This window comes from Oenanthe melanoleuca, chromosome 2 (assembly GCF_029582105.1).
Source record: "Oenanthe melanoleuca isolate GR-GAL-2019-014 chromosome 2, OMel1.0, whole genome shotgun sequence".
Lineage (NCBI taxonomy): Eukaryota > Metazoa > Chordata > Aves > Passeriformes > Muscicapidae > Oenanthe > Oenanthe melanoleuca.
In genome coordinates this window covers 41,496,540-41,520,649 of record NC_079335.1, presented here as the reverse complement: position 1 = coordinate 41,520,649, position 24,110 = coordinate 41,496,540, and the positions used below count along the sequence as shown (strand labels likewise).

The window sequence follows — 24,110 nt, the reverse complement described above, 5'->3', positions numbered from 1 at the left end:
TTGCATGCCACAGACTGATGTGCCAATACACAGTAAGAGAAACAGGAATGTTTGTTTCTTAATCCATATTTAGATGTAAAAATTTATCTTTACCATTAATCTAACTTCCTGGATTTCAATAATTCTACCTGTAAATCAATCTGATTGAGTACTGTCATACTACAGCATGGAGGGAAGAAACCCTAAATATTTATGCATATACACATTCTTCAAGTGCAGTGTCTGGCTTGGACCAATCCTGACATCATTTACCTGTGGTTAATGTTCAGCCACACACCAGCAAAAGAGGTTTCACCTAACCTGGTAACACAGCTTCCTGTCTATTTCAACAGAACACAAAATCCCTTTGACCTAAAAACAGATATGGATGCCAGGGTCCAAACAGCAGTCTCAAAAGGCACAAAAATCTGTAATTTCAGTGGAGATTAACCTATCTATTCAGTGTCTGTTCTGTTTTGTGCAAAGGAGGAGAAGTATCAAGTTCAAATGTTTGAATGAAATATATCATCTGTAGGTATCTAAGAGGTACCTACAAATTCTATCCCAAATGCTTTTCCTGTGATTGTAGCTTTGCACACATGCAATATCAAAATAATCAACTTCACCTCCAATTAACTTATTACTGAAAAGACTACAGAAATTAAATGTGGTGATAAAGAGGGTTAGTGCCACAAACTCTGAGTGAACCATGAAACTGAATCTCTCTTGTAAACTCCTCTGAGGGACTCTGAACTGCACTGCGTTACAGAAATATTTGAAATGGTTTCGACCTCACTCCCAAAATCCCAACGATCCATCCCTAGAATAGAATTTCAGCCTACAAAATTCTCTTCATTTGGGAAGGAAAAAACCCCCAGCATATTAGGAACACTACTGAATTAATTCCCACATTTAAAAGGTATTTGAACAAGCCGAAATTCATATAAATTAATCTGCTTACCTGGTCTATGTCACAAGCAAGACGAAGCAGTACTGGAAATACTCGCTTATGTAAATGGTACATAGGTGGGGGACCCTGACGTCCTTCTGGCATCTGAGAGGCTTTCCCCAACATATATGTGACTATGCCATGTAGCAGCTCACATGCTGCAACCTGAAATTTAAAAATCCCTTGCATTATGAATCCATTACTTTCACAGAGAAGACAAAACTGTGGGCAGGAGAGAACAAGTCATATGAAATGTGTAATTGAGAAATCACACCTATGCTAAATCACTGTTCCAGGAACAGATCATGACCATGGAAATTATTTACACACATTCTAACCAGCCTTCTTCCTAATGTTTTAGTCTCTCTCATGGGCAGTCACCTATCAGCTGCAGAATGTTCATCATCAGATTAGCCACCCCTGCTGTTTTCAAGGATACTTCCAGTCTCGACTCTCTTTGGGTATCAACAACCCAACCCAGCACAGCCTCAAAGTATTTGCTTAAATACTCTGCTGGACTGAGCCCACATGCTCATAGGCTGGGCATGAAAAGGAGGCCAAACAACACTAGTTTAAAATATTAATTTTTATGTTAAGTCAAGCACAATGCTATCTGACAGAGCAACTTCTGCTCTTTAGCTTGTAAACACTCAGAATAGTGTAATCATGAAAAGGCACCAAAGCAGCACATTGCAACCTATGAATTAATTAAAACAGGTCTGTAGTGACAAGGAAAACATTACTTTATGCAATTTTATCAGCTAGCATAAAACAAGATATTAAAAAAAAAAAAAAAAAAAATCAATACTTTTGTTTGCCTGTCACTTGCAGAAAGAGCCAGGTCAGTCACATGAGGCAAAAATAAATCCAAGTAGATGACAGGCTTCATATCTGCAAATGGTACAGCAAAGCTCAGGCGCTTCTCAGTGTCCCAGGACACACATTTCTTCATCATCTCTTCTGCAGAGGTAGCTGATGCATTTGAAAGATAAAAAAAAGCTTAATACAATATACATAGAACAAGTATTTATTTAGGTCAAAAAAAACTAATCTTCCAACTTGAGTTAGATTGCCATGCAAAGTTAATGCCTTATATATTTATATATAAGGCATTATATGTATTACATATATAATGCCATATATAAAAGTGCCTACTGAAAAAATTGTAGTCAGCGTTTCAGGTGAGAGTTGCAGCAGTCTCCAGTTTCAAAACACGTTAAGTTTGGAGACAAATCCAGAAGATATTGAATCACACTTGATTTAAAATACTTCTGTAAGACATCCATCATAAAGCAGTTGTCTTCTACTGTTACAGAAAATTCTTGAAGGTCAATCAGACAAGAAGATCCAACATACTGACTTTGGCAACTGCACAGGATATTACTACATTTACAGCCACTTATAGCTAAATTCTCCAAGGAAAACTGGCATGCTCACTCCCTTCTCTCCCTATATTCCCATATTTGAAAATTTGATAAACAAAATCTGACCACACTTTGTATTTAATTTCCAGAGAATAAGGTTACTTCTCTGAGTATTTTTCAGTAAGTAACAGAGAAGGACTTGGCAGAAATTTGATTGTAAAGACAGAAAAAACAAACATAAGCATGCAAAGAAAGGGAAAAAATTGCACAATACTAATTCAATTTTTAGATTAACTAAATTTTGTGTTGAATTCATCCCTTGAATCTCATGGTCAGATACTTACACTACTGTTTTCCATTTTATTAGATTGTATGATATTTAATATTTAAATTATAAAGCTTGTTCATGGACTGGACAGAGAAAGGGAGAAAGCATAGTCTTTTTTTTTAAGGAGCACCCAAATGGAACTCTACTACCCACACACACTAAAGGCATGATGTACCTTAAACTCACAAGTGAAAAAGCTTGTTGAGATTTACACAATTCATGACTGCAGTTCTTTAATACTGAGAACTGTAGTAGAGGTAGAAATAAGTACTGAAATAAGGACAAACTGGGGCACTTAAAATGGCTTTGCAGCCAGAGGCGAAGGATGGAATAAATAAAACCATACACTGAGGTGCACAGTTTTTTGCTTTCAACTTTAGTTTCCTAAACACTTTCCCTACTCCATATTAAGTTGGTGAATACTTCTGCTCTACTAAACTCCAGAACTGAGTAAAAGTAATTTTGTTTAAATGAGAACAACAAAAAACAGGTATATGAAAGTGATGTTGAGGCCTTAATGAAATCTACTTTCAAGAGAGACAGCAGAGACATATAAATAATTTCAACAGCATACTCACCTGTAATTAAGTTGTGGTTAATCTGCCCTCCCAAAGATCCAAGAAGGCGTGCCACTCTAGTCCTTACTGCTTCCAAGGAGGGACTGTTATCCTAATTAATTCAACAGATTAATATTAGTGAAAGAACAGTTACTCCTATTTAGGAGTAATTTGGTTTACAGAGTAAATGAAGGTCTTATCGCCCTTATCAAGTATGGATGAAGAAAGTAAAATGAAATCATGAGAAGAACTGCATCAAACAAGACAAGAGCTTTGGTTTGAGGGCAAGCCTGGAAAGCATTTTCATTGCATTTTGTGAGCTTTCAATTACCATTTCTCAAATAAAATTTTATTATCACAGATAACACACCTACAGAATGATATAAGAGTGTAAAAAGCAGAAACAAATCTGAAGCAAAAATTGTTCTTTTTATTTGCTTTAATTCCAGAACCTAAAGTTTAGATCCTGTATCTATATTTATATATAGAATCACATGATCATTTAGATTAGGAAAGATCTCTAAAGTCATCAAGCCCAACCACAAACCCAGCACTGCCATGTCCATCAATAAACCATGTCCTCAAGTGCCACACCCACATTTTGGAACAGTTCAGGGATGGTAATTCTCCTGCTTATTTCTCCTGTGTAGCCTGTTCCAATGCTTGACAACCTCTTTCATGAAGGTATTTTTCCAAATATCCAATCTAAACCTCCTCTGGCACTATCTGAGACCATTTGTTCTTGTCCTGTCACTTGTTACCTGGGAGACCGACCCCCACCTGGCTACTTTCAAATAGCTCTCTCAATAAGGTCTCCCCCTGAGCCTCCTTGTTCCAGACTGAACAGTGTCTCTCTCAGACAACTGATTTTCAGAAGCAGCCTGTACAGGATATAAAATAAACTCTTTTTGTTTCACGGAATCACAGAATGACAAAGGCTGGAAGGGGCTGCTGCAGGTCGTCTGGTCCAACCTCCCTTCTCAAGCAGAGCCATTCTAGAGCAGTGGCACAGGATTGCACCCAGACAGTTCTGGAATATCTCCACTGAGGGAGACTCCATAACTTCTCTGAGAAATCTATTCTAGTGCTTGTCACTACACAGTAAAGAAGTTCTTCCTCACATTCTGGTGGAACTTCCAGTGCCTTGGTTTCTGCCCATTGACTCTTCTCCTATTGCTTGGCACCACTGAGAAGAGCCTGGCCCCATCCCCTTGGCACCCTCTCTTCAGATACTGATAGACATTGATGAGGTCTCCTCTCACTCTTCACTTCTCCAGGTTAAACAGGCTGAGATCCCTCAGCCTTTCCTCATAAGAGATGCTCCAGGCCTCTAATCATCCTTGCAGCTCTCCAGTGGACTCACTCCAGGAGCATCATGTTTAAAGACAACCAGGTTGGAAAGAATTCTATATATCAGAGTAACTAATAGTATCACACCTAAAAAGTGGTTTATTCCAAGTTACTTTATGTACTGGAATATACAAATAAAGCAACACTTACATTTGAGAGGCCACTGGACAAAGTAATACATATGTTGGCCTCTAAAGACTGCAATTAAAAATCCCTCAAATGCTGAAACATTCACTGTATTGCATACTGCAAAGCTGCTAAGCTGGGACCTGATTTGGGGTGTTGGGAGTTAAATTTTTGTTGCCATAATGTATCAGTGTAGCAGTGATATTGACTTTCAGGATTTCTTCAGTCCCCTTTTCCTGCTTATTTCCCATCCTCACCCTGGAATATAACATCTTTCCAGCTATGATGATGTAACAGCTTTTTGAGCCACACTGTAGAATGGAATTAATTAAACTCATCTAAGATAAAACTAGCCCTTATTAAAAAAAAAGTATGCATGCAAGAACACAAAAGAAGCAGTGGGAAGAAAGGATTAACATTTAAGTCTGAAAAGAAAAAGTTCTTACCACTGAAAATGTCTTTGCTTTTCTTATACGCTGTATCACAACTTTATTACGTCCTTTCTGGGCTGCTTGAGAAAGTTTCCTTACTTCCCAGTTATTTTGGGATTCAACTGATGAAGAAAAAAAAAAGCATATAAAGCAATAAACTTCAGTTTATTGTACCAGCATCTCATGCACCTTCTCATAGTGTCATTAAAAATACCCACTCTTGTTTTGCCCATTTTTATTTTTCAAATGTGACAATTATTCTTTCATTTAATATCTCTATTAAGGAAAGTAAGTCTCAGTAAAACTAAGCTAATTTAAGCAAAAAACGACATAACATACAGAAGTAATAAATAGAATGGCAATGATTACTGATTGTTCAGCAGAAGCAAGTAAATCCTAGTTTAAGAAAAAAGTGCATTTTGGGGTGTAAGGGAAGCTATATTGTTTCAAACACAAAGTGCACAATATAAATAAAATGTATGGCACAACCACATCTTAATAAAAAAATTATTTTTCTCTTCCTTAAGACGAGCAATTTTTTGCATGTATGTACCTGCAGATGTAGAGCTTTTCAAATAACCATCAAGGAGAGGCAGGACATCCTTGTAATAGGGCTGCATCATATGTCTGGGGATGTGGACTGACCAGTCTTCCAAAGCATCCAGGCCCAGATCAGCCATTGGGGTACAGCTTAGGCCCAGCTTAAATGCATTCTAAGTGTCAAATACAAAACTATCAGCTTTTCACATTCATTGACTAGTGTTAATGGTAAAAGAGACAAATTTAAAAGCATTTAGTGTACATCTCCCTTTGCAATAACTTTTCTCTGCTTAGCATCTCACTCAAGAACAGCACAGGAAATACATTTATATTGCAACACAAGCACTAAGAGAGTCTGCTTAGTGCAAAAGCAAATTCCAACAATTTACTTTTTATCCAAAGGGTCAAGTCATTTGGATTCTATCTTACTGAAGACTGTAGAGAGCTTAATAGTTACCTTAATACTGACTTTGCTACAGAATGTTTGTACATACCTTAGGGGAAAAAAAGTATTAATGCTAATGTACATCACTTTGACTCACCTGTAGTGCAGGAACATATGCTTTGATATCAAGCATGATGATGTCATGTGGTAAAGAGAGCAAAAAAATCAGACAAGATGCCAACAACTCATCTTTATACTGTTTCATTTTTGCTGCAACCTAAAATTCAGATAAATAGATCAAAAACAAGCATAAGCCTTTTGAAATCTTGACTTAACTGTATCAATACCCATGCAAAACAAGCCAAAACCAATACTGGAATCTCAGTTACCTGTAGACAGTTACCAGAAGTATTTATACTGTTATTTTTCAACTGTATATGAACTGGTGACCAACATCTTTTGACATTAAGTAAAAAACAGATAGAAGAAGATCTTAAAACCCCACTATGTTGCACAGCTCAAAAAGCAAGAATACTTCTACCGTACATGTAAGATTCCTCAGAAGATAAAATGTTGATTGAATCACATATGTTTATATTCAGAAAGTTAGTGAGAAGAAAGTTAATGAGCAAAATTCCTTACCTCTTTTCCAAACTTTACAAAGAGTGCAAAACAAGAGCTCTTTTCTGGGTCTTCAGGACATCTTCTGAGGCTCCTTGGACTGACACCCTAACAAACAGAAACCACAAATCAATACCATTAAAGAGCACATAGTGCATATATGAATCACAAGTTCAACTCAGAATACATACATCATACTGTCCAATCTGAAACTGCTGTCAGTGAAAGCTTGAAATGTATCTTTCATTTTTCAGAGGTTAGAAATTAACATTAATATGGTTCGCTGAGGGTCAACTTTTTGGAATATATTAAATATTACAGAATTAAACAAGACTTCAAAGTAACTTCTCAATGGTTTAATTTTCTCTGCTCATGCAACAAACTATAAAAACCCAACTTCCCTAAAAGTGGACATCCAGGTGGCAAGAATGCTGGTATAATAAGAAAACATTTTACAACAGTGTCCACAGTTGTAACAAGCAACTACAGCAAAGCATTTCCAAATGTGCTTCACTTGGTGCCATCAGCAGCAGTGGCAGAGCCACTGGGCTCTGTGTTGGGCACACACCCACACATTTTAGTCCAATAGCTTCCAAACCACAGCTAGTGCATCCACCAATGGGGCATCATATTCCCTGTGGAAATCAGTGAGTGCAATAGGAGTACACCCCAGAAGTTGAGTAATTAACCCACACATGGCTCCCCTGCTCTGGTTAGATGGTTTCTATCCAAAATATCTTTTATACCACCTACATAGCATCCCATCTCTCTGTTCAGGATTTTGGGAAGAACATGGACATGGAAGAGCACTGGAGCAGGCTGTTCAGGAAGGCTGTAGACATTGCAAACCCACCTTGATGAGTTGCTGTGTTACCTGCTCTGGGTGACACTAACTCACAGAGTGGTAGGACTGGATGAATTCCAGAGGTCCCTTCCAACGCTAACATACATGGATGGTGTCTCTTCAGAAACTGGGCTTCTAGCCTGAATTTTGACTTTTAATGTGTTTCTCATTATGGAGGCATAGGAAGCTATAAACATTTGAAACAACCCAGTAACAGTTTCAATGAACTATTTTCCATAGGGAATAAAATACTATACATAAAGAATGACAAAGTCATTAATATAACATGTTACCACTCCACTGGGTAAAAGATCTCACCTCAAAGTATTTTATCCTCTTGGCAATTTTCATTGTAACTGAGAGCAGCTTGTAGAACCCACTAATAAGAGGTAGTCTTGTTGAATGCATAATAAGCTCATAACCAAAGGAATATACCCAAGGGTGAAAGTATTCCACATGTTTCTCCAAAAGTATCTCTCTAAAACCAATGCACAGAAAAAATAGAAGGAAAAAAAAAGAAAAAAGTAATCACATACAATGTTTTATTTTTTAAAATCTTTCATCTCAGTACATGAAAGAAATATTGCTGTAACAGAGAAGTTCCAAAGACAGACAGAGAATAAATGCATGCTGCCTTCTGAGTCAAGCATAGGAAGATTTTCATTTTGTTTTAGAGGGCAAAGCCATTTATCCATTATTATAGCTCATTATTGAATTCAGACAAACACACATCCTCATATATCACATTTCATTACTGGGACTCCACAAGTAACTAATGCTGTACCTTTCACTTAATGTCTGGTGCTTAATGTCTGATTTCTTAAGTATTTAAGATACATGGTCAGGATAATACTAGAAGTTACAACATATAATGAAAGACAACTACACCCAAATAATGATAGTGAATGCTAATGAATGTCTCCTGTACTCTTTTAAAAAACCTGAGCTGATGAGCTTTTATGTGTTTACCTCTCTGAAAAACCCTCACTGTCTCTCTCCTAACCATCTTTTGCATTTTGAAATATGATCTATCAAACTAACTCAGAAACAAGAACCTTGAATGCATTTCACCTCAAACTTCTTTCTTCCAACCACTCTGTAACTTTCAAATGACATAAAACCGTATCAATACCTGCAGAATTCCACGAGATTTATAAAGGCAATAAAATCTACTGGCTTTGTTGGCTGAAGATTTGAAGCAGGATCAGAAGAAGGGCTAATCAAAGCACTGTCACCTGCATTTTCTTCCTGAAAATAAATATTGAAGAAAGAACACCAGATCTGTGACAACACAGAAAGGTTTTGCACCTTTTTTTGCCACATTATCTTTTTAGCTGTTGCTAGGTACTCCAACAGATGAAGGGCCAATAGTTGACACATCAATAACTGAAAGGAAAAACAAGAGATGCCTGCTTCTAAGGAGAAAGCCAGGAAAATGAAAAAACAGTAGATTCCAGAGTAGAAAGCTAATATAATAGATTCTGTGAACTTCTACTGATTCTAATGTTTCCATCTAACACTGCAATGCAACATGCAAAAATATTAAGCAAAACATTTTATCTAGGATAAATGTTACTTTAAGGACACTATAGGGTGCTATCTAGGCATAATGAAAACAAAACAAGGGACAGGATTTTGGTTCCCCTACAACAGCAAGAGTTAATGGATAGGTTCTCAGGTCTCACCTGTTCACTCACATCCAGTTTCTGAAGAGTTAGGTCCAATTTCTCAATAATCTTCAAAACAGATTTTATAAATGCATCATACAGGACATGACTCAGGGATTGCAGCTGTGCATTTTCAGTAAGGAAGTTTGCATCTTCAAAAACACACTCCTGTGTAGGACAAAAATGTTCATCTTTCAAAACACAAATTAAAATTATTTCTTTCATTTACAAACTAACATTTAAATGATCAAGAGAATCCAGTTTTAGATGTTTTTCGGGTATGAAAGCATAAATTAATCCCTGTTTACTTGATTTATAATTCATAAAATCCAACTAAAAGCAGAAAACAGTTCTTCTACAGCATGACATTTGGAAAGTCTGGGATTAGAAAAGCAGCTGTAAGACAACAAGACTCGGGATCTTGCTTCTTTTTCAGTTTCATTTTGTATTTCCATGTTAACTACACTTTACCTTTATTGTGTCACAGCCCAGCAGACTTCTAAAGAGGTACAGATAGTCCTTGTAAGTTGGTACTTTTGATCTTCGTGTCCCAACTTCTCCAGCTTCAAAAGCTTCTTCTGATCCAGAAGTTTCTTTTCCAAAAAGGTCCTGAAGGGACACAATATTTGTCACACACATTGCTCTGGTGGTTTGACCCTGGGTGCATAGGTATCCACCAGGCCATTCTACCACTCTCCTCCTCACCAGGATTGGGATCTTTTGGATCTATTGGACCTTTTTCCATAAAAAGGAAAAAAAATCTTCGCTCAAGATAAAAGCAGTTTGGTAGCAAAGGATGACAAAAGTTTTATTCCCTACTTTCCATCAGCAGGCAATGTCCAGCCACTTGCTTGGAAGTAGAGTTTTGGTACATGGAACAGAAGTTCCTGAAGACAAACCCCTTAACCAATGCCACCCACCTCCTCCCTCCTGCCAGCTTTTACTGCTGACCAGACACCACATGGCACCACATGGCATGGAATACCCTTCTGGTGAGTTTGGGTCAGCTGTCTTGGCTCTGTCCCCTCCCAACATCTTGTCCCCCCAGCCTACTGTGAGGGGAAAATGCTGGGAGAGCCAGCCTTGATGCCATGCCAGTGTTGCTCAAAATACTGGTGTGTTATCAACACATTTCCAGTTACAAATACAAACACAGCTCCATGAGGGCTGCTATGAGAAAAATTAACTCCATCTCAGTCAAATCCCATTACAACTGCCTATGGAACTACCTGCCCCATGCAACACAATGCAACATTACTGCAGCAGGTAGAAACATTAAATGTTTAGCTTTCTTCATCAATCTGAAAAGAGCACAAAACCACCTCCTTTCAAAAAAAAGCCCAAAAACCTCAAAGGTTTTTCTCCTAGTACTCAGTTATTTGAGAAATTCTACAGTTATTCTGCTGCACAGGATTAAAAAGCTTTAATATCCTTGCTTAACACAAGCATTCAGTAATGTTTACAATGTCCAAAATTCAACCTGGAAGAAAGCTGGATGACTTTAATTGCAACCTACTTTATTACAGACAGCCTGACCAAAGAGAAGTCTATTTCCTGTAATTTTCTTCAGCACAAAAGGCACATCCACACTGTGCTGAGCAGAGGTGGGGATGAGAGACTAAGAACAAATGAGCCAATGACTAATAACACTAGTGGACTAATAACAAAATGGATAGTACTATTTTTGCTTCTTTGGGCCTTCCCTTGTTTACTGGGTTAGGTTGTCAAGACCTGGAATGGAATGTACACTCTAGAAATCTAAATGAAATAAATATGTTTAAACAATTATTTTACCTTTGAAAATGTGACTGGCTTGGAGAAAATTCTGATTAATCCCTGATGCACTGAAACAAACAAAAAACCAAATTGCCTGAACAAATTTTAAAAGCACAGCATTCATATCACTCATTACATTAACAATGAAACAAATCAGTTTTCTATGTTCTGTCATGGTAAGGGAGAGGCAAAAGAACAGAGTTTTTCCTTTAAGGACAAAATAGCCTAAATCAAGGCCTTGACATTAAGATGCTCCACAAGTAACCAATCCTGAACTTTTTTCTTACTACTTTTTTTCAACACTGCTTTGACTTTTTCATGATTATGAATGATAACCAAGGCATCATCCATAATGCCCTTATTGAAAAGGCAACAACTCCCAATGATTTCCATGGACTTAAGACCAACAAGGTACTGGGGTGTATCACTTCCCAACCCAGTAACATGGGAAACAATGAAAATACCCCAGCAATAGAGAAAGGCCATGATAAAAAGTTGAAAGAAATAAAAAATAATTTCTGAAAATCATTGAAATGTCAGCATGCTTGAGACTACTAGAACTGCCAGTTACCAATGCTGACACATTCAGTATTAAATTCACTGAACTATACCTGACTAACTTCATATTTGGAATTTTGTTATTTAAAAGTTCCAGAACATGAAAAAAAAGCATTCCTAATAGAGATAACACTCACCCTATTTTCTGTGCTGTTTTGTAGGAGTAACTGAAAGGACACTGAACAGTTTTTTGCATACTTTTCTATGAAATTCCTTTCTTCCCATAATTCTTCAGAGCAGGAATGAAAGTCTCATTACAAACATGTATTCTCCTGCCCTAAATCATGTCTAGTTTGTTATCCAAAACGATTCTTAAATGTATTTCTGAAGTTATTTAACAGTGGATGTTGAAAAAATATCACCATGTGAAACACTTAACCTCCATTATTGGAGAACAGAACAAGCTTCCTTTTTGATATAGAATGGGTATTCCACATTTCTCTCCTAGAATCAGTTAAGCAATTTAGGGGAAAAAAAAACCAATCAAAGGACAAAAAAACCATGATCCCAAAAAACTCCAATGAAGCTAATATCACAGACTCACCCACAGTGCTAATAAAGCTCCAGAGAACAGGACCTTTTCCTGAGAGAGATAGAAACACCTTTATTATAGATCTGCAACAGACTGGCTGCATTTTTTCACTGTACTGTGGAAAGCTGCTGATCTGCAGCACAACTAGATGTTCAAGAACTGGCGTGTACACCTCAGGAATCTAGAATAAACAAAAACAAAATACTCACTATCAAGTTATGTAAAATTATTTTAACATGTTACTTTGTTATGAGAGCTTACATCATGATCTGCTCTGAGAACAGGAAGAGACTTAGCAAGCAAATTCATCTTAGACAAACAAAAAACCCAAAGAAACAAACAAAAAACAACAACAAAATCCTCCCCAGATAAAACTAAACAGAGTAAGAAAGTTTCCTGGACCACACTATGGAAAGTAGCTCCTGAACAGACTAGTCTTCAGTCAATCTAGTTACAAGCTTATTTAAAAAGTACCAATTTAATTTAACAACAGTAACAGCACTATAATCTGCTTATTCATAATCACAAAATGTATGCCCCAATTGTACTTCACAAGTCCAGGCAAGATCCAGAAAGCCCTCATTTAAACAGACAGCATAACATCATAGCAGAATCAAAGTATCAAGACCAAAGTATCTCAGAGAACATGCTAAGTATCAGTATCAAAAGACAAAGCAGCAGCAGAGTGGTATAAACACAGAAAGTTTGTGGCAATGTCCAAATAAATAAAATAAATAAAAACATATTCACATTTGCCTATCATGGTTTCCATTTCAATGCATTGTAGCATTTTATTTTTTTTATTTATTTTATTTTATATTATTTTATTTATTTATTTTATTTATAGCATATCCAGTGCATTTTCTTCATTCAAATAAAATCCATTACAGAATTCTCCTGATATTCTTCCCATCCCCCAGGGGCTAGATGTCATCATATTTCAGTTAAATAAACACCTTCTGCCACAGGTAGGTTCACAGCTATTACCTCCTCACACATCTGCAACTGCATAAAAGTATTGGGTGGTACTTTAAATACTCCACTTACTGTATCTATATGGAATATCACACTTGCAATGGACTGGAGGAAACTTGGTAGCTGATACAGATGGTCATCTGTTGTTTCTGCTTCCGTGAGGAACATTTGCTTACAACGCTGAAGGAGCTCCACATACATGTTGTCCACATCCTCAGAATGTATAGCTTTACAGGGCTTAGAGAGAAAATAAAAACCTGGTTTGGCAATTTTGTAGAGCTGAGCAAATAAATGCATGCTGCAGCACTAAAAACCCACCTACATCTTCACTGAACCGTAACAGGAATAATATTTGAAGTTCTTCCAGAAACTCAATACATCTGAATAAACCAACTTAAAGTACTTGCTACATGAATGAGAAACACACTACCTGACATGGACTATAATAATAGTTCACTAATGCAGTGCAATTTACTGTGAAAGTACTTGAACTCTCAGTTCAAGCTGAATTCATATTCAGCCTGAAAAACATAGGAGTTTGGCTGTAAATATCTTAAATATGGCATTATGGATGCTTAGATTCACTTATATTTTGAATTAGCTGCATTCAAGTAATAAGTGGCTTACCTTGATGCAGCTAAACTCACTGACAGGTTACTACTATCAAACACTTAACTGAGCAGTCCAAATTCTGAACTTTTATTGTTATAGGTCCTGTACAAACAGAACCTATAGACTATTCCTAAACTAATGAAAAAGTGGAAAGTATCCCAAAGAGTAATGGAGGGGTTGTAACAAAGCTTGCAAATTTCTATAGAATGAATTTTAAATCACAGCATGAACTAGGTCAAAAACCAGTCTTTGTGGACAGGAACCAGGCCACAAGCAAGAACTGTGGTAGGGAACTGACCATGGAAAAGAATGGACTGATTTACATAACAGTGAAATATGGCTGTTAGCCTAAAGGTTGAATACAGTCTGTCTAAAAATGTGCTGACAAAATCAAGACTATCCATTTATCATTTGCTGAACTTCCAAGCATTATTTTAAGATTATTTCAGCAATTAAAGAAATATTCTGCCTTGAAACTGAACCAAACATGGACACAAGTTCAGCTTTATAGCCACAACCTGCAGCAGCACCATGACTCTACTTCCTCACAACCCAGCATCTGATGCTTAGCCAAGATGTATCTTAAACATAGTAACAAGTATTAACTGTCTTAACATATTAGCTATTTATAGGCAGTGGAGCATTAAATTTGTTAAAAATTGCAGTATTATCCTATCTCTGTACTTACATTATGCAATTTTAAGTTCTTGTATTCCATTTTAATAAGAGTTTTAATAGAGTTAATAGAGTTTTATAATACAGCTTTAATATGTTTTTAATAGAGTTCTTTCAACTCCCTAATTTGAGACACTTCATTTTTTCTGGAACCAATGCCTTGAACTCAACTCCTTTCTACCTCATATCCCAGAAGAAGACAAGGTTTGAACAAAGCACATGGAAAATTCTACAAACAAATGCACTCTACTGAAAAGGTAACAAAAAGAGGATTCAGCTAATAACCAGCCATTCTGTTGCAATTCCTAAACTTCCCTAAATAATGATATTATTTAACCTAATTTTTGCTTTGAGAGACAAAAAAAAAAAAAGTCTAGAACTTTATTATGTAAAAGTTGTGGTACCATCATCAAGCACACAGGCAGCAAATACACAAACACTACCCTTTCTTTATAGACTTTTAACTTCATTGCCATACTCCCAGAAATTGGAAGTTTGTTCCTAATGGTGCTTCCTGATAAACATACCTGCCACCCACATTGGTATGTAAGCATGGTTTTGTTTGTTGTTTCTTGTTGTATTTCACTTTGTGGTTGTTCCACAAATCACCTCCTACTGTCCTGCAGTCAGCTGTTTGAGTGAGCTCTGTAACAATCTCTAAACTACTTTCAGAGCAAAGCCTGGATTCTACCATTTAAATGCTGAGGGAGATAACAAGGTATTGCCTGTACCTAAGGAATTAAGTACATCCTGAAGTTTTGTGACAGCTGTATATGAAGCTCCTGTTTTTCCACTTCAGAACTTGTGCACAAGAATTAACAACTACAACCCAATGCTGCAAGAGCTCCCACTAGAGTCAGTATACATTTTAAAAATTGTCATCCAAAAGGTATTTTACAGTGTAATTAATTAAGTCCAACACTTAGTCCAGAAACAGAGCATTCCCTATTAAAAGGGCTGTGTAAAATTGTAAAATGCATGGCATATGAACCCTAGCTTTACATGCTGTCAGTAAGCTCCTTCATCAGAATAACCCCTTTGCACATACTGCTGCGAAAAGCCCATATCCGCGAATGGCGATGGACAATTCTTTGCTGGTCGAATCCATCCTCCTGATTATTCCATAGAACTGCTCCATGAAGAACTGCAACTTGCTCTTGTGTAGCTCTGCATCTTTAGCCACCATTAAAGAAATCTGTAAAACAGATACAAACATTCCAGCATCTCACAAAAATTTACAGAAGTCTTAGAAGATACATAGCTTGTAATACAAAGCACTTCAAACCACATAATTATTCATTACATAGATTCATTGAACTTCCAAGCACCAAATAGACCCACTATTACAAGAAATTTAATTTTGCTTTAGACTTGGAGATCCCAGTGAAGGTACCACACCTGCTTGATGAATGAATCTAGTGCAGAATAGCTGGCTTTCTTCAGCTCGTGATGCGTGTGGCCACACCATCTGCACATCACTTCATAGAGGTACACATAGTTGTCCATGAGCAAGGCTCCAAACTGAGCAGAGTGCCAGATGAACACCTGTAGCCCAGCTGCAATTTAAAAGCAATTCTCTTTAAAAACCAGACTTACATTACATTTTACACAACCAGCCAAAACTGTGAAAGTCCACATTAGGACTTTAGGTAGGCAGACCCACCATGAATGGAGGCTATAAAATGTATTCCTCTAGCCTCTACTGATACTCTACAGTATCAGTATGCAAATATTAAGAACTTAAGCATGAAAACAATCTTCCAAAATCCTCTTTTTAAATGTACAACATGATAGAATGCACAGCTGTGTTCAGATGTAATTTACATTAATTTTGAAAAAGAAAGGCACTTCAGTGTTTATAAAAAAGAATACTTCATTTGCACAATTCAGAAGGATCTGGTTTCTGTTGTCAGGACATATACACAACTCCCCTCCTCTGCCAAACTGTGATGCAGACAAATACAGAATTCAGATTATAGATAATTCCACTATTCCAAATAAGCATAAATGAAATTTCAATATCCTTAATGAAATAACTGGGGGGAGAGTAGATTATCTTTAAAGAAGGTCTTACCCCTCACAATTACCATGGGCCTAAGACTCAAACCTGCAATTTCTGAGTAAGCCACTCACATTTCACAGGCCAATTTCTAATCTTCAGTTTTTTCGCCCATTCTTTTTCTCCTTACTCCAGTGAAACCTCTCTCCTTGATTTTTCTTTTAACTCAATCTACTGTCACCTCTTCTCTCTTAATTAACTACACTCCTCTTATTTCTACTTTCTCACATCACAGTTTTGTACTGCTCCAGAGGGGTAAATGGCATTAAGTATAATGCTGCTATTTGTAAGGTGATTAGACCTAGACTAGTTTAACCAAATACGTGTTAAACTCTATATTCCAGTTTGAAGTACAACAGCTTTCCCCCCAGCCAGCTTAGAAGATGAAAGACTAGAGACATCTGAACACATTCAGTAAAAAACTGAACAATTTCAAACAAAAGACAGTATCCACCTTAGCATGAATGGAAATAGTTTATATCTTACCTAGAGGTACTGCGTATCGCTTCTGATCAATCTGTAATATCAGAAAAGGTTTGTCACTGTGATTTACTCTTCACTAGGGCTAACTTGTTTATGCAGAACAATTAACATGTAGCAGATTTACCTGTGGGTTGATTGCCTTCATTGCAAAATCAAAAATCTCCTTTGCAGTCTGAGGATCTGTGAAACAATCCAATAGTGAGTATTTCACTACTGTCATACAGTAGGCAGAGTGAAGACTAAGGTATTTTCATCAAAGCTTGTTATGAAGAAGTGATATTGGAAAGCCTTATATACCTCATTTTAAGAGACAGAGACATTTTTCCTATAATACTCTTAAATTTGAAAAAAACTGTACATCTGTATTAGCTGATTTTTCTGAATACCCATATTTAAGTTGACCCTTAAGAGAAACACATCTCCATACAAACTGCATTCCAGCTTCAATGTGGCTCTCACAGGTGCCAATACATGGTCAAAAAAATAGCACTTCAAAGATTTACATACAGAAAACCACTGATAAAGCCACTTCACACAGACAGATTACAGGAACTGTGTGACTATTTTGCAAGAACCATCTACTAACAGGGAAATTTCAATTCTGAGTTTACACACAGAAATTATGCTACTTTGTGGCTGTGTAATAATTAAATGTACATGTTTGGTCTGTAAAACTGTACCAAAATGTGTCACTGCCTTTCACACAGAAAAAGAACATACCTTCATCCACAGACTTGGTGAAGTTGTACATGAGTGCAACCAGTCCCCTCAGACATCCTGCTACGAGAGGTAGCTTGGGTCCCCTTGTAGCAGATGTCATCTGAAAAGAATAAAATATCCTCAAGCTAAGATAAATTTACACCAAGGCTTCCCAGTTCCTAGAAATGTAGGTAAATAACTTATTTCAACTTAACAGTTATATCAGCACCCAAGTCTATGAAACAGCTCCTCAGAAACATCTTTACTCCTAAGTGTCACACCATTTGGAAGGAAGCAATAAGAGATCATTTCAAAAGCATGGAAATGTTCCACCAAGACCAACCATACCAAAACTTAAATAAAATATACTAATGTCTTAAAAGTACTTAAAAATTCAGAATATATGAAAGTTCAGCAGAAATGTGATGTTTACCTCACATGCAAGAACTTTGAAGCCACTATAGCACAAATCAGAAACTACCAGTGAATGCCAAGGTAACATTTCTTGGGGGATGATCATCACGTCATTTTTTCACACAGTGAATGGGTCAATTTGCTGTTACTGATGGCCTTGAATTTTCACTTTTGAAAGCTTCTCAGAGCCAGAGAACACAACTTAAACAGTCCTTCAGGAAGCATTTATGATTGACCAGTTAGATCATTACAAATTGTACTAGCTACAGTAGTATTCCAAGGGCCAGTGCTATACACTTCAAAGGGGAAAAAAAACCCAACAAAAACAAAGTAATGCAAAAAAGCCAAAATACAAAACCAAAGAATGAGAAGAAATTCCAATCATACCTGTGTTCTAAGCTCTCCCAAATAAGCTCGGAACAGTTTCTCAGAGTTGTTAATCATGTCACCAGGCTGGACTTCTCCCAGAACTCCCAAAAGCTCATAGATCTTTTCCAATACTAGAAAGCAATTTTTAATATTGTTAAACCTTAATTATTGAAATCATTACTTCAACATTTCCAGTGCAATTCCTACTAACCTGCAACTGTGAAAAAACAATCCCTGATGGTATAAATGCTGACTATAGTGTGGAGCAAACATCCTTATATATATATACACACATACATATTTATAGAGCTATATACTATAATGTGAGATGCCTCCTCCTCTCACATCAGTAAGTTAAACACATTTACTACTTTTAAACAGGGCTCAGAAAACAAATTTAAAGGCCATATGCACTGAGGAAGCACTTGTTAAGGCCAACAGCTAGCTGAAGTTTCTAGGCTTGAATTCAGGCTGAAGGATTCTATGCAGGCACAAGTTTTATGAGAGGTAGACCCATTAAGCCAAGATTCAGCAGTAACTAGCCATAATGACCCAACTGGAGGTCATAATAATATGCCATAAATAATATAATCAGGCAAGGCAGAAGGATGAGCTCACATTAGAGGTGACCAATGCAGGAACCATCACACTAAAAACCGCAGCTTTGAGGACAACACTAGCCGGGGTTAGAATAAAATCACAATAGAGTTGTTTAGGTTGGAACAGACCTTTCAGATCATCAAGTCCAACCATTAACCCAACACTGCCAAGTCTCACCACTGAACTAAGTGCCAAATCTACACATCTGTTAAACATGTCCAGCAATGGTGACTCCACTACTTCCCTGGAAGCCTGTTCCAACGACTGACAGCCCTTACCATGAAGAAATTACTCCTAATACCTACTCTAAACCTTCCCTGGTGCAACTTGAAGTCATTTCCTCCTGTCCTGTCACTTGTTACCTGGAAGAAGAGATCAATCCCCACCGTGCTACAGCCTCCTTTCAGGTGGCTATAGAGAGCAGTGAGGTCTCCCCTGAGCCTCCTTTTCTCCAGGATAAACACCCCCAACTCCCTCAGCTGCTCCTCATCACACTTGTGCTCCAGACCCTTCCCCAGCTCCACTGCTCTTCCCAGGACACACTCCAGCCCCTCAATGTCCTTCTTGTAGTGAGGGGCCCAGCACAGGATTCATGTGACCTCAGCAGTGCTGAGCACAGCGAGACAATAGAAGAAAAACTAAGGCCTACCTGTATCAGGAATTTTACTTTTTGCAGCAAGTTCCCCATAAAATTTATTAAATATCTCTCTAACTTTCATTTCTTCCATCAGACAGGAACGTTGTAAACTATGAAGCAACTAAGATGCATTAAAAAATAAAAGGAAAAGCATTAAGACAAATACCCTAACACTAAATAAAACCACAGTTCATACATGTAAGTTCAGTTTGAATAAACAAGTATGCTATTCAATGAAAGAGATCTAATGTGACTTGTCCAAATAAAAGTAATGGCATGCAACCTACTTTTACAACAAACTACCTTCCTATGTATGCACAGATACAAAACTTACAATTTCTAGTTTATAGTATACATACTATATATAGATCATCTACATGAGAACTATACATGATATGATTTATACATATGTACATATAAACCCCACTAGAACACAGGCTTAGCAAGTCTGCAGTAGCTTTTATCATACTGTATTTCTCTCCCTGCTAGTATGATGTCAATCCAATTCACAGAACTGACTCAGAACAACTCAGAAGGGAGTTCTGTTTCTCATAAAAAAACCTAAGTAGGCACAAAAATATTTACAAAAGAAGGGTCTAAATGCATTCAAAGAAACTACTGTGTCACACAGCAACTACACTTCTGGGAAAAAAGTCCTCCTCTTCCACACATTTCAAATACTTTATCTTATATTATTGATACCTTGGGTTTTAGCTTTTATGTTTTTCAGAATCTCTGCTGCTTAGTGTGTAACTCTGAAACATCATATTAGGTGTTAGTAAGGTCTCTTCACACGGTAGTTAGACAAAACAATTTCTTTCTAGCTAGAGAATCAAGGAGAACTGGTACCCAAAAAGCATAAACAATGGCAAGGGAAAGGGGGCAAGCCAGGGGGCTGAGACTTCATAGCCTGGGGCTGTGGTTGGAAAATTGACCCCAACATGTACATGAACCAAAACTTATAAAAGTATAAAAACTCATGACTTGGGTGTAGCCTGGCCTGGGCTCTTGCACTGCCCAAAGAGTATCCTTTCAATAAATAGCTATTTATATTCCTTTTGCTCTGTCTAGTCTCTGTTCCAGGTCAGCCTTTCCAGGCAAAATTATAATAGCATACATAACACATAGTATTTTAAAGCAAGAATGCAATTGAACAGCAAAAATTTCTCTTTAAATAACCATAATAAACAGAGAGATTTGCAACTGCCCTCAAAAAAAATTGTGTCTTGCTCTAACAGATGAAGGAATGACATGCCCACATCTAAACAACCTACTGGGAAATACTGAAGACAATCTGCTGTTAAAACATTTCCTTTTTAACATCTAACTATTAGCTATCACCATTCTCTTGCTACTGTAGACTGCAACTTCCTTGTGAGGGGAAGAGGAGGGGCAGACACTGATCTCTTCCCTGTGGTGCCCTGTGACAGAACCCAAGGGAGAGGCCTGAAGCTGTCAGTTCTCCACCCAGAAGGTGGCTGGGCACTGAACAGGCTCCCCAGGGAAGTGGTGACAGCACCACACCTGACAACGGTTCAGGAAATGTATGCACAATGCTCTCAGGCACACGGTGTGACTTTTGAGGATGGTGCTGTGCAGGGGTGGACTCAATGATCCTTGTGGATCCCTCCCAACTCAGCTTACTCTGCCACTCTGTGATACAGATTTTCTGCATTATATAGTGTAACTACAGTAATATTGCAGATTTTCTACTTCTTTTCTACAAACAAGAGAGATTTATAGAATGCATGTTACCTTAATCAGAAGTTCCAGTGCTGAGATTTTACATTTTGCTGCTCTATCTTTTGTATAGACACTAAGACAAGTTTGCTACACAGGAATGAAAATTAAGTTAACAATACCAGTAAGTCAAGATGGAAATTCAAAGATAACATTTTCTTCTACCTCTTTAAAGTATCTGTTCCTTACAAGTTTAAGGTTTTTTTAAAAATACTAAAACAATATCTAGTCCTGGAAATGGCTTTACTGAAAATACTGTAGCACTGATCTAATAACAAACCCCAACTCAAGCAAAGAAATTGCAGTTACTGCAGTAAAAGGCACACAGAGCAAATTTTCTACCTCAGTACTATCAGTCCTTGCAATAAGTAGCTATTAATTTATGATCAGAAACTTCAGTGCTGCAGTCAAGTGTTTCTATGCAAAGCAGCATAGATGGTCAACCATCTAGACTCCAGTAACCTCAGGTATTGTAGTTACCACCAATTGCTATATATATTGCAGAAGTAAGAACTTCTCAGGTGAATTCTTTTTAAATGGTAACTAAAATTAACCCTACAGAAACATTCAAAATTTTACACTTAAATTGCAACTTTAGTTTGTATAAATTAGAAGTTACAACCACTATTTCCAACTGGACAAACAATTCCACACTGCTCTGCCGTATGAATTACAGTTTACATCATACAAATTAAAATTATTTCAGCTCTTAACAATAACACATGAGCAAGGCTGACTGGGAGGGGTGAAGTGTAGCTATGAATGTTACGATGTGACAGCTACCAGACTAGTTTCAACTATTTGGCAAAAACACTCTCAGGAAATAATTTCCTTTTACCTACCTTAATATTACAGGCATAAGGATGAATTTTGTCACCAACTTTTTCCATAAAGACAGAAAGAAACTTCAACGCTTCTTCCCTGCAATCTCGAAACTGAAAAGTTAAAAAAGAAAAAATTGAAGTGTCTAACATGTTGTTGATATAGCACTACCTAAACACTATTTTAAAGCTTGCCAACCTACCTCCTCGAAGGAGAGGGATCTGTGTATAAAGACGAGCAAGCCATGCTCCTGGGAAAACACGAGGGACAGGTGCAGCGCTGCAGGGAGGCAGGGGAACTTTAACAAGGGAACTTTTCAAGCGCACCACCCTGCCCATCCCCAGGGGCAAAGGGGCACCTGACCCTCGGGCACGACTGACGCTTGTCTCCAGGAGAACCACAGCAAAGCGTGGGCGCTGCTGGCCTGCCCCAGGGCCCGCGGGACGGGCTGAGCCTGCCGCAGCTCAGGGCCGAGGGAAAGCGGCTCAGCACAGAGCGGCCCGCACCCCAGTGCGGTGATGGGTATGTGGGGCAGGAGACCCCTCCCCGGGACCGCCAGTGGCACAAAGCGGCCGCAGCAGCACCGGCCCGCTGCGTGTGTCCCGCCCCACCGAGCCCTCCCGGGCCCGCTCAGCTCCCCGCCGGGCCGCACCCTGCTCGCCGCTGGCCGCGCTGGCCACGCAGGTCTCGGCCAGGCTGCGGAGCAGGCTGTATCCGTGCAGGGCGCCGCCGGCCGCATCGCCGGGCTGCAGGCAGCGGTGCAGCTGCAGCAGGCACTGCTGCGCCCCGGCCATGCCGCCCGGGAACGGAACGGCAGCGGGAAGGGAAAGGGAAGGGCCCGCCCCCGCCGCGTCCTACGCCAGCCGGGGCCGGGCTGCGGGGCTCGGCCCGAGGAGCGCTCCGCCCAGCGCTCCCTCAGGAGTGGGGGAGAGCGCTCCGGGACCTCTCATTCTCTCGTGGCAGGATGGGCCCAGGACACGCAAACACGGAATGGCAGGATGGAGCAGGCCGGGAGGGACCACAGCGGCCATCTGCTCCAACCTCCCTGCTCAGGCAGGCACACAGGGTTGCATCCAGACAGTGCTTCAGTATCTCCAGTGAGGGAGACTCCACAGCCTTTATGGGCAATCTGTTCCAGTGCTCAGTCACTGCACAGTAAAGAAGTTCTTTCTCACATTTAGGTGGAACTTCCTGTACATCACCTTCTGCCCGTTGCCCTTTGTCCTATTGCTTGGCATCGCCGACAAGAGCCTGGCTCCATCCTCTTGGCACCATCGCTATAAGTACTAATCAACATTGATGAGATCTCCTCTCAGTCGTCTCCTCTCGAGACTGTACAGGCCCAGCTCCCCCAGCCTTTCCTCATCAGAGGGATGCTCCAGACCCTTAATCCTGTTTATTGCCCTTGGCTGGACCCGCTCCAGGTCTCTGGTGTACCCAGGAGCCCAGCACTGGACAGTACCGCTGGCTGCAGTAGGGGCTCCCCCCACTCCTCCTCAGAGAATGGGCTGCTCCAACCTCCCCACGCCTCCCTGCCCCAGTTTTGCCGCGAAATTCGGTAAGGCGCGGGCGGCTCCACGCTAGGTTGCGGGGGGGAGGCGTTGTGCCATTACTGAGGGCACCCTCTGTCTTGTACCACAGATAGTAACCTGCATTATAACTCTTTCTCTATTGTAGCAGGTAGAGCGCGGCGCGACCCTCACTTCGGGGATCCAGAGGATTCATCTCCTTCCTCCTTTCCCTCTCGGTTCCGTATCCCCCCATTCTGCTTTCGTTGGGCGCTCCCGCTACTACCGCGCCTCGCCATTGGCCAGAAAGCCCGGGAGAGCGCGCGCACGCCGCTGGCTTTGGCGCGGAGCGTGGCGGTGTTGGCGGGGCCGTACAGGTGGGTGGGGGCAGCGGGCGGGGGTCGCGGCTGCCGAGGGGTGAAAGGGACCCAAACCCGCCGCTCGGGGCTCGGCCTCTGGCGGAGCGCCCGCCGCGCTGATTCTTCTCGCCGACCCCCTGCCCCCAGGTAG

At 39.3% G+C, this 24,110-nt stretch overlaps 1 protein-coding gene across 1 annotated transcript in view; it reads right to left on the bottom strand.

Moving 5' to 3' along the window:
- The window catches only part of PRKDC (protein kinase, DNA-activated, catalytic subunit), a 75,668-nt gene extending 52,770 nt beyond the window's left edge, over positions 1-22,898 (bottom strand). The window contains exons 1-25 of the mRNA XM_056482784.1: positions 22,745-22,898; positions 22,295-22,371; positions 22,113-22,205; positions 21,286-21,360; positions 19,543-19,651; positions 18,312-18,424; positions 17,532-17,631; positions 16,936-16,991; positions 16,815-16,845; positions 15,668-15,825; positions 15,318-15,464; positions 13,055-13,219; positions 12,020-12,188; positions 10,936-10,985; positions 9,613-9,750; positions 9,160-9,309; positions 8,607-8,722; positions 7,793-7,952; positions 6,652-6,738; positions 6,167-6,286; positions 5,638-5,797; positions 5,100-5,206; positions 3,199-3,289; positions 1,737-1,900; positions 941-1,093 (exon numbers count right to left, since the gene is read on the bottom strand). Of these exons, the coding sequence (XP_056338759.1) occupies positions 941-1,093; positions 1,737-1,900; positions 3,199-3,289; positions 5,100-5,206; positions 5,638-5,797; positions 6,167-6,286; positions 6,652-6,738; positions 7,793-7,952; positions 8,607-8,722; positions 9,160-9,309; positions 9,613-9,750; positions 10,936-10,985; positions 12,020-12,188; positions 13,055-13,219; positions 15,318-15,464; positions 15,668-15,825; positions 16,815-16,845; positions 16,936-16,991; positions 17,532-17,631; positions 18,312-18,424; positions 19,543-19,651; positions 21,286-21,360; positions 22,113-22,205; positions 22,295-22,371; positions 22,745-22,886 (2,931 nt within the window). The 5' untranslated portion in view covers positions 22,887-22,898. The remainder of the gene's footprint in view (positions 1-940; positions 1,094-1,736; positions 1,901-3,198; positions 3,290-5,099; positions 5,207-5,637; positions 5,798-6,166; positions 6,287-6,651; positions 6,739-7,792; positions 7,953-8,606; positions 8,723-9,159; positions 9,310-9,612; positions 9,751-10,935; positions 10,986-12,019; positions 12,189-13,054; positions 13,220-15,317; positions 15,465-15,667; positions 15,826-16,814; positions 16,846-16,935; positions 16,992-17,531; positions 17,632-18,311; positions 18,425-19,542; positions 19,652-21,285; positions 21,361-22,112; positions 22,206-22,294; positions 22,372-22,744) is intronic.
- Between the last annotated feature and the right edge of the window lie 1,212 nt (positions 22,899-24,110).